This window comes from Humulus lupulus, chromosome 2 (genome assembly GCF_963169125.1).
Source record: "Humulus lupulus chromosome 2, drHumLupu1.1, whole genome shotgun sequence".
NCBI classification, from domain to species: domain Eukaryota; kingdom Viridiplantae; phylum Streptophyta; class Magnoliopsida; order Rosales; family Cannabaceae; genus Humulus; species Humulus lupulus.
The window spans coordinates 237,737,091-237,747,906 of record NC_084794.1 but is presented as its reverse complement, the minus strand read 5'-3'; the positions used below and the strand labels follow the sequence as shown (position 1 = coordinate 237,747,906).

At 31.8% G+C, this 10,816-nt stretch overlaps 2 protein-coding genes across 2 annotated transcripts; both read right to left on the bottom strand.

Annotated features, from left to right (window-relative positions):
• Positions 1–8,968: 8,968 nt before the first annotated feature.
• On the bottom strand, positions 8,969–9,616 carry LOC133815280 (anthocyanidin-3-O-glucoside rhamnosyltransferase-like). Its single transcript, XM_062248136.1, has one exon. It carries the CDS (start codon positions 9,614–9,616, stop codon positions 8,969–8,971), a length of 648 nt encoding a protein of 215 aa, XP_062104120.1.
• A 122-nt stretch (positions 9,617–9,738) lies between these two features.
• Positions 9,739–10,410, bottom strand: LOC133815279 (inactive UDP-glycosyltransferase 79A6-like). Its single transcript, XM_062248135.1, has one exon. The coding sequence runs from the start codon at positions 10,408–10,410 to the stop codon at positions 9,739–9,741; it is 672 nt and encodes a 223-aa protein (XP_062104119.1).
• Between the last annotated feature and the right edge of the window lie 406 nt (positions 10,411–10,816).

The window sequence follows — 10,816 nt, the reverse complement described above, 5'->3', positions numbered from 1 at the left end:
AGGCCCGGAAGTCGCACAAGGCAAGGGAAATGCAAGGGAAACGTGGTCGTCCCAGATTATGGAAGCCCTAGAGGAGGTCAGCCCATGATGGAAACCCTAGGGCTGGTAGGCCCATGATGGAATTTACATCCCCAGAAATCTCTTATGCCTAGATATGAAACCCTGAAAATTGCCCAACCCTAATGTTTATAAGCCTGGAAATCGCCAGACCAAGGGAACTTAAGGGTGGTTGGCCTAGGTCAGAGTTTTACAAACCTGGAAATCGCCAGGGGCATGAGAACAGTTGGCCTAGGGTTGTACAAGCGTGAAATCGCCTATGCTAGGAATTGGAACCATGGAAATCGTCCAGGCTAGGGAAATCATAGACTTGATTCAAACAAGTCAATTATTTTGGATCAAAATAAAACAAAACAAGGAGATTTAGATAGATTCCTCAAAGATTCAAAGTATTTCTTCTCAATCTAAGCACATTTAAATTAAATGATGTAAAGATTAGGAGAAAATACTTACCCAAGTGAAGATCTGAGTTTGGTGAAGAATTGAAAAAATCACGCTTGGAGAACCCTACAACTTAGGCGCACAGAGCAGAAAAAGGAGAAATGAATACCCTACATATAGCCTCTCATGCTAACCATATATTTTTAGGAATTCAAAATCCTTGAAAAATATCTAGTATTGTTAAAAATTCAAATTCCTTAAAAAAATATCTTATATTTTTAAGAATTCAAATTCCTTGAAAAATATTTTGTATTTTTAGGACTTCAAAATTCCTTGAAAAATATATAATATTTTTTAGAAATTCAAATTCATTGAAAAGTATTTTTTATTTTTAGGAATTAATTTTCTTGAAAAATATATTATATTTTTAGTACTTCAAAATTCCTTGAAAAATATATTATATTTTTAGGAATTCAAATTCATTGAAAAATATTTTGTATTTTTAGGAATTAATTTCCTTGAAAAATATATTATATTTTTAGGACTTCAAAATTCCTTGAAAAATATATTATATTTTTAGGAAATTAATTATCCTTGAAAAATTCGTGCTGAGCAAATTATTGATAGTTAATAAAAGTACTACGTAATGTCCTGAGGGACTTCGTTGTTAAAGTACTGCTATGATATGTTTCTCGGGCCAGATCAAGTTTACCGTAATGTTGAACACATTACGATAAACTTGGGGGGCAAATGTTATCCCTAAAAAATCTAGAGATGACGTGGCAAATGAGAAAATGGCATGTGTCATCACAAATCAGTAAAAAACGACGAAGTATTGAAAAAAGACCGATGAGCAAAAAAGATAGGTCCAGGACCTATAGAGAAGTCAACCAGGCCAAAACCCCTAGGGGTGGTCGACCTGACCCCAACCCCTAGGGGTGGTCGGCCTAACCCCAACCCCTTGGGGTGGTCGGCCCAAGCATTCCCAAGAACCCCTTGGGGTGGTCAGCCCACCCTATCCTTCATAGGGTGGTCGGCCTACACTCCCAAAGATACTTCACTGGGTAAAACTCACGCTCGTTCAAACTGAGATCAACAGGCCTAGCACCTAGAGGACCAACGGGTCTAGCACCCAAGCTCTAAAGGGTCGTCGAGCCTAGCACCTAAGTCTCATAAACCAATCAAGACTTAGCATTTTCTCGACGGACTCAATGGTGCATTATTGACCATGATCCAGAGAAGACAGCGGGAAGACCCACGATCTCATAATCATGGGAGGGTGGAAATGTATCTCCACTCCCAATGATCGTGTACTAAACCACGATCCTCATTCTTATTGATCATGTAACAGCCCATTGGTACTATAAATAAAGGACCCAGGGCTTCGTTTCAAAGGATCTCTTTTTCTGGACTTTTTGGATTGGTCTTTTTGACATACTTGTGAAGAGTGAACTCTGAGTTGATCTTTGTAATTGTCTATCGAGCAATTCAATACTAAAGACTAAGTGGATTAGGTTATTACTGTTCAGAAGAACATGGCTGAACCACTATAAATTCCTGTGTGTTTTTGTTTAGATTTTTGTACTCTGTCGTATATTCGATTCATTCAGTTCAAAAGGTGTTGTTTATTGTACATACGACCGTTGGCCAATTTCACAAGCCAACAATTATCTTAAGAGTAGATAACTTATTCATAATAACATGCAATTCATGTACTTGGGGCAGTATGGGTTTCCCATCAAAAAATTTAAATTCCATATATTGAGTTATGAGAAATTTCTTGGTACCCTCTTCTTTGGTTTTATACTTCTTCTCAAGTGCATCCCCAATTTTTTTTTCGATGTAGTGTTTATGTAAAGATCATAGAGGTGATCTGATAGAGCGTTGAGAATGTGACCTCGACATATGAGCTCATCTTCTTCCCACTTCTTCCTTTCTTTAATCACTTCGTGCGAGTCATCATCCTTTGCAGCACACAATGTCTTCAAATCTTTGTAAAGTATGTAATGAACCTTCAAGGTTGTAAGATGGAGCTGTTAGAATATTAATTTATATGGTATATAAAATTAATTTGTTATAACTAATTGATTTAATATATCGAAGTCAATATTTTATTTATTGACAAATATTCTAATTAATGGTCAACATTATTTGTACCCAATTTTGTTTGTTACCCGATTTTGCATATCCCAATTAATTGAGATAATATCTCAATCTATGGCAGAGACTCTAATGGAATGTCTCACTCTATAAATATAGAGTACCGGTCCCCAAGCTCGCTACTCATTATTCTATCTTTCAATAACTCCATTTAGAAGAGTTAGTGAGAGCTTGGAAGCCCGAATACTCGTTCTAATTTCTCTTCTTTTCTTTTGTAGATCTAGAGTTGTAGATCGAGATTATCAATAGCAATGGCTGGAGGTACATATATTCGATCCTCTCTTCGTATATGTTTAAAATATATATATATATCAATTCTACCTACATGAATAGAATTGCTCATATGCCTATAGTTTCATTTATTCTAACATAGATCTTGTCTTGCCATCGCACAAAGTTAGAGTCATCGAATCGATTACTCTCACTACATCTTGGGACATGAACTTGAGGGTTGAGATTGATAAATTTTTCTCCATGGATTTGGTTAGTATAAGAACCTTAGAGATAAAAAAAATTGGAAGATAAAACTAGGGTTTGGGGTAGATATTTTTTATTGTTAGGGATATGACTATACACACAACTTTGATTGTTACAATTGAATAAACAAACCCAAGAAAACCAAGTTCACAATAGAGGAATAACACAAATAAGAACAAGTGATAGAATAGACATTTGGTGATAGAAACCCTTAGTTACATAAAATCATAAAAACTATGATTTTATATGTGAATCAATGGAGATGACAAAGGCTTGACACAAATTGAATTTGTTGTCCAAAAATCTTTATTCCTAGACTCCCCTTAGAGTTAGAGTGGTAAGTGATCAATTCACCAAAGTCTCAAATGAACTCTTTAAATAGTATAGGAACCATCATTAATGTTAACCAATGAGATTAGAGCATTTTAAACTAAGTATTGGAGCCAAAATTATATAACTGTATGGTTTCGTACAGACCGTCCAGGCGATGTGTAGCCCGCACACATGCGATGCTTCGCCTGGCAAGCAATGTGTTGCCACCATGCAGATGATGCATCATCTGTCTTGGGGTTTGTCTCTTGAATGATGTGTTGCCTCCTACAGGCGACGCAACGCTGATACCACTGACTTAGTGCCCCCAAACTTGCCCAAAACTTCTCCAAATGCCTCTAAACTTTTTGGGTACTCTTATATACTCCAAAAAAACACTTTGGACCGAAAAATATATTTTATGGATGCCTGTACCAAAATTCAACCTGCTCATGTTGACTTTCGTGAAATTGTTATGGTTTTTCCACCTCTGTGTCTAACTAATTTCACTATGTATTTAACTAATCAAAATACAAACCACGTAGAACATATATAATACAATTCTATATTGAATATTCAATATCATCAATAGATATATTAGAGAATAACAAGAAAAAATAAAATTCGATATATATGCACGTAAATTGAGGCGCTTGTAAACTTATTATATATATATAAATACTTGTATTTGATTGATTGCCATATGTATATATATATGTATAATGTATGTATTAGTGCTTTCAAAATTTTACACATATATGTTAATAAAATAAAATAATAAGCTCACCTTAATTCTTTGAGCAACATGACACTGTCGTTGACTTTTATCACTATAGGAGTATTAAACATGAACTTAGTTTATATAATGACACCTGATTTCTTTATGTCAATGTTTTCATTCATAACACTTAGAAAAACTCAATTCAATGGTTGTTTTTTTTAGTATATTTTGAGTATGTTTTGGCTATATGTTGAGTATATTCTTAATTTATTTTAGATATAATAGGTAATATATATTTTAAAAAATAATTTGTGTTTAGGTAATTTTTTCTAAATTGTTTTTTTTAGTTTATTTTGAGTATATATTTAGTTATTCTAATATATATTTTGAATTTATTTTTGTACGTTTTAGTATGCACTGGGTTGATGTCTAATTAACTTTTAGTTGTTTTTGTTGACACCGTATTGTAGTATGTTGATTTTCAATTTATTTGGGGATAAATTTAGTTGTTTTGGGATATATTTCTAATTTATTTTTGACATGTTTTAAAATGTATTGGTAATTTTATTTTTTTGAGATTACTACTTTGTTATTTATTTTAATTTATTTTGAGTTGTTGTTTAATTCATTTTTTAGTTTCTCTTTTGACATTGTATCCCAGTGATTGGTTTTTAGTTGTCTTTTTAACATCACATTTTTGTAATTAAGAAACTTTGAAAAACAATATTTTTGAAAACTTCAAGTTGTATTTTTACAAAATAAATTAAAGGCTGTACAAAATTAAAAAAAAAAAACCTAAAAAATTGTGTATTTATGAAGAAAAAAACCTCAAAAATATATACAAATTATGTTCACATATTCAAATTAATGAATTTTTTCTTAAATATTACACTAATTTCAGATTTTTTAAAAATAAATTAAAAAATTATCAGAAACATTTAATCTAATAAATATATATTTATAAAAAACTACTTATTAATAATGTTGATGAAAATCTATACCAGTTTAAACATAATAATGAATGACAACAATATTTAACATTGAAATCAAGTTTTAAGCTTCAAAATTCCTTCAAACGGTCGGAATGGGGCTGAGGCAACTTGTCGGGGAAAAGCCCCTACGCAAAGAAGATGTACGGGGAAATGAGGGTTTTGGCGGCAGACTTAATATAAGGTAATATCTGTTTGAGAATAATAAAATATAAATGAATGAAAATTAATCAATTTTTATTTAATTTATTTTTTTAATTGTAATTTAGAGTATTGGAATATCTTTCTACTGGAATAATTTTTTCATTATTTTTGTGAAATAATTATATCGTTTGAAAATAAAAATAAAAGTAAAGATTATTCCAATGCAAGTTTAAAAAAAAATTAATAATTTTTTTATCAATTATTTTTATTCATACTAAGTTTTATTTCATTCTAGTTTATTCCTATTTATTTTTTTATTCTCATTCTCATTCACATTCTTTTATTTTCATTCATTTAAATCGAACGTTAGTTAAATATTTTTAGCTTGGCCTAATAAGTTTATATTACCTTGAAAATGGCTCGATAGAGCAATAAGCCTGACCGCGCCACTTGAGTGAAACACGCATTTTACTTGCATAGTCAATACTTATTATGTTGAGCCATGCTTGATCTAACAACGAGAAATCTGTTACGACAACTACGTTTCATAATTAATAGGATGATGTAAATAGCCTAGTTTGTAGTAGTGAATATAACTCTTAAGAGAGCAAAATATATGTCCAAAATGATTCTTTTATTCTATTTTTATTTCTTCGTGTCCATCTTTTTGCAAACAAATTATCTTTATATTCACATGATATATGTGGAACATGCTAATATTTAAGCATTTTTTATTTTTTTGGTATGTTCATATATAAAATATACATTTATTTGTATATCACTATTGTGGTGATGAGGTGGTTGCTGGTTTCTTATTGCCTATTCAAGGTCAAGGTTCGTTATCTGCTTTAGTAATTGAGGGTTGCGTTTTATTGCGAGCTCTTCAATAGAGTGTCAAGCTATATTTATTTACATGTCTTTATTATTAAGTTTGATTCCAAAATTGTGGTTAGAATAAGGAAAATCATAGCTAATTTGTCTTTTTTAATGGTATGTTTACTAATCACTAATGAGAATGGCATTATTTTCATTCATTTGTTTACTTTTATTTAGTAATAGAAATATTATATGATACCCGCATGAATTTGGGAGAAAACAATAAGAATACTTGGGGTCTGTTTGACATTGTTTTATGTTTGTTATTTTTAAAATTGTGTTTTCAGAAATGAGAATAGAAAACAATTTTTGTAGTTTTCAAAAAACAACAAGTGTTTGGTTAATATTTTCTAAAATTAATTTTTTAGTTTTATTTTTTTTAAAAAAATCTTAAATAAAAAATTAATAAATATATTTACAAAGAGAAAATATTTTAAAAGTTTGTAATAAATAATGAGATAAATTAATGTGAAAGAAAAATGATGAAAAATAATGAGAGAGAAAGTAAGGGGAGAAATTTTGAGGAAGAAAAATTGAGAAGAAAGAAATTGATGTAAAAGAAAATGACAAGATAGAAAAAATAAGGAGAGAGAAAATGAGGATATATCAAGTGATGAGAGAAAAAATAACAAGATAATAAGTGATGAGAGATAAAACAATAACGAGATAATAAATGATGAAAGAGAGAAAATAAGGAGATCAAACGTGATGAGAGAGAAAGTGATGTCACAGAAAACGATGAGAGAAAAAGTGGAGAGAGATAAATTAATGAAAGAGAAAGTGATGTGAGATAATATAAGTAAAATTGTTGTGAGAAAAAAAATTACAAAAAAAAAAAAGAACTATAAACAACTTTTTGTTGTTCTCAAAATTTTCTGTTTTTTGTAACTTTAATTTTAAAAATTATTTTCTGAAAATAATGTCAAACACCCCTGCTTATTTTGAGAAATCAGTTTTTAAGTTTTAAAAATAAAAAAAGCTGTTTTTTAGTTAAGGAGTAAAACAACCTCCTCCTTTATGATTTTCTCAAGTAATGGCATTACCATTAATAGATGTTTATTTATTTTATTTTATTTTTAGTATTAAAATTTAAAAGATAAATTTACTATAAAAATATATTCTCTTTAAATATATATATATTTTATATAAATGAGAATATTGTGCATTACTTTTCTTAGTTATATAAACAAAATAAAATTGTTAGGATTATCTTAATGATTGTGATTGTTTAAAATTTATTCAATTCATATATCTGACTTTTCGATTACAATTATAATTTAATAATAAAGGGTTTATTTTTTTTTGGACCCTGTATTTTTTTCATTATTTGTTTGGACTCTGTATTTTGACAAATTACTTTTTGGACCCTATATTTTGTAAAATTGTTAAAATAGAATCCTAAACTCAATTTTGATGAAGAAAAAATTGAATATAACAACACAGTTTTTAAGCAGAATAATTTTATTTTTGTTCTGAATTGTTAGTTTGGTAAATTATTTGTGATTTTAGTTGAGAAAACATTAACCAAAATCGGGTTTAGAGTTCTATTTTAACTATTTTACAAAATATAAGGTCCAAAAAATAATTTATCAAAACACAGGGTCCAAACAGGTAATGAGAAAAAATACAGAGTCCAAAAAAATATAAACCCTTTAATAAACATGCCATAAGTAAATACATCCAAGATATTTGTAGTTGACCTTTTTTTCTTTCCTAATACTACAGTTTCTTATGCTGTTAAAGAAGCTAATGTATTGGCTCTCTAGCTCAAGTAGCTTTAGAGTTAGATGATAAACTATCATATGTGGAGTGGTCATATTCCATGCTATTTGCTTTCTCTTATTCGTGTACCTATTGTGTTAATCTTTAAAGGAAGGTTGATTTTCAAATATTTATATATGAAATATTATTTGGTAGTGATTACTTTTAATATTTTCGGTACATAGATTAGTTGCAACTTTATTTTTACACGACGATATATAATGTAGTTACAAGAGATTTTCTATAAATTTTCAAAAAATTCCAGATAATTTAAGATGCTGAAATTAGGATTCAAAAGTATAATTTGCGTGCTTATTTTAATATTTATATACGTGTGTAACAAGCTGTTTAAATTATGATTTTAACATATTAAATTATCCAAAAAAAATTTATAAATTTGTGAGAGATTTCATATAATTAATTATATTTTACACCATCAAATAATAAAATTACAACTTTTTCATATAGCAAAAGTACTATAAGTAGTGATTACAACAATTACTACTAAAATAGTACCCTTTATATATAAATATCGCATACACATAATTATAACTATTATACAAGTATTATAGACTACTGTGAAAGAAACATTATGTTTATACACTAACAAAATAAAAATGATCTCTTTTAATCATTACCTATAGATATTTTTAGTATTTTTTGTACATAAATAAGTTGTAATTATATTTTTTTTACATAACGATGTATAATGTAGTTACAGAGAACCTCCAGCAAATTTTTAAGAAATTTCAAATAATTTAGGATGCCGAAATCAAGATTCAAATAACTTATTACACGCGTGCTTTTTTCAATATTTATAAGCGCATACATGATTAGACTATAAATTATATAAAATTTCCATACAAATTTGTAAAAGATATCCTGCAAGTACATTATACACTATCATTAAAAAAAAAATTACAACTTACTGATATACTAAAAATATCTATCGATAATAATTAAAAACAATCACTCCACAAAAATTTTACTATAAAGGAAATTCAAAGATGCATTTGCTTATTAGAAGGATGAATTAATTACCATACATTTGAGTTCGTTATATGTATAGGCTCATATCATCACATCTTTTTCCTCACTCGTCAATTGAATCAACCAAGAGATGCTTCATTTTTAGAATCATATTAGATATGAATTTATCTTGAGCACCTTTGTCCACTAAAAAATCACGCCATTTTTGCTGGTTCATCCGGATCGATCTCCCTGGTTCCACGTCAACCTTGATCATAACTGTTTTAACTGCCTCTGAAATGTCTTCCTTCTCAAAATACCCATCCTCGTCTCTCCTTTTAACCTCCACCCCACTCTTCATTATACCATTCTCACCCACTAGCCTAGAGTTAAAGAACTGATCACTCTTCATTGGCAAAAGTACCAGCTGACAGTCGTTGACCAAAGCCTCTATGACCGAGCTTAATCCCACACGGCTAATGTAGAAACTGACACTTGGATGGGCCAAGATCTGATGTTGTGGGACCCATCCCACGTGGACAAGACCCCTGTCTCTCACTCTCTTTGAAAACCCTTCTGGAAGAGAACTCTCTAGCTCAGCCCACCGTCGTCGGCGACGTTCGCTGGAAAGTTCAGGACTAAGAGAAATGGCAGACCCGTAAGCTCCAAGCCTTGAGCTAGCTATTTTTTCTCTCTCGTTAGAAACGTTTTGCTTCTGAAAGATCAAAACAGGACTGACTTTGCTGAAAATTGAGCGAGCCATCTTGCCCATTTCTCATCGAGCTCGACGCCTGAAACTGTGTCCGAGATGAGTGGGCTTGTTAAGATGAACATATTTTTGTATTGTGTTTTCATGTAATTTATGTAAGGACCTTCCATTTCTGGACAAGTTTTTTAAACAATGGCGGAGCAACCATTCATGCCTTCTAGCACTCGATCGTAGTTACTTGGGCTTCCTTCGATGAGTTCAAACACGAACAAAAAGGTTCGGGCTTCGAAAGTTTTGATTAGACGGTTGCCATGGTAATACTTCATGGGGAACCCTGACGGAGGTTCAGTAAGGTCTTCTTGGGTGATCGCATGTCCCACGACGGCGGTGAGCCTCTCCGGTACAGACATGTAGGCTTTTGTAATTGCGGAGAAAACTGAGAAGTACAGAGTCTTGATTCCGATCTCAGAAGCAAGAGCGAGAAGCCAATGTTGAGCGAAGTTGAAGAACACAAAATGGGGTTTGAGGTCTGCCAAGATGGATTTAATCTGGGGTTGAGTATGATCAATGATTGTGATGAGTTTGACCGCTTCAGAGGGTGGTAGATCGGCTGTTCCGGCAACGTCAGGGGAGAGACCTAGAATGGTTGGTGGGATGTGGAGGGGAATGATTCGACTATTTGGTGAGGGAGTGAGTAAGTTTTGGACCCTCGGAATGAATCCAGGGATTGTGAGAAATGAGATTCGAACACCATGGTAGGAGAGCATGTTGGAAAGCTGTATGAATGGGCTGACACGGCCAAATACAATAATGGGAAACATTACTATGTGAATCGACTGGGTTGACTGAGGTGCCATTATTGTAAAGACTCAGAAAAAAATATCATTTAATTTTTTTTAAGTGGGTGGACCCACCTGAGTCAAAAGAGTCAAAGGACTCTTTTTTATTCTTTTTCCGTTCTCTCCCCCGAATCTTCTTCTCCTCCTTCTTCTTTCTTTTTCTTTTTCTTTTCTTTCCTTTTGTTTTCTCTCCAAACCAGCCACGACCACATCCCAGTCGGACCACTGGTGGAGCTCCATTTTTGACCACGCTAGATCTACAGCTTCTCTTACCGGCAATGACACTAACCCCAAAATTTGGTGACCATCGAAGCAAGGACACGTCCGTACGACCACTCCGAAGTTTCGTCATCAAAACTTTGAGGTGACTTTCCGGCGAACTCCGACCACCGTTTGGCGAGTAGGTGGCACCGTTGGAATCAGC

Excerpts from the sequence above, each read along its gene's own strand:
- LOC133815279 (XM_062248135.1), bottom strand. The coding sequence starts at position 10,410 with ATGGCACCTCAGTCAACCCAGTCGATTCACATAGTAATGTTTCCCATT.
- LOC133815280 (XM_062248136.1), bottom strand. The coding sequence starts at position 9,616 with ATGGGCAAGATGGCTCGCTCAATTTTCAGCAAAGTCAGTCCTGTTTTG.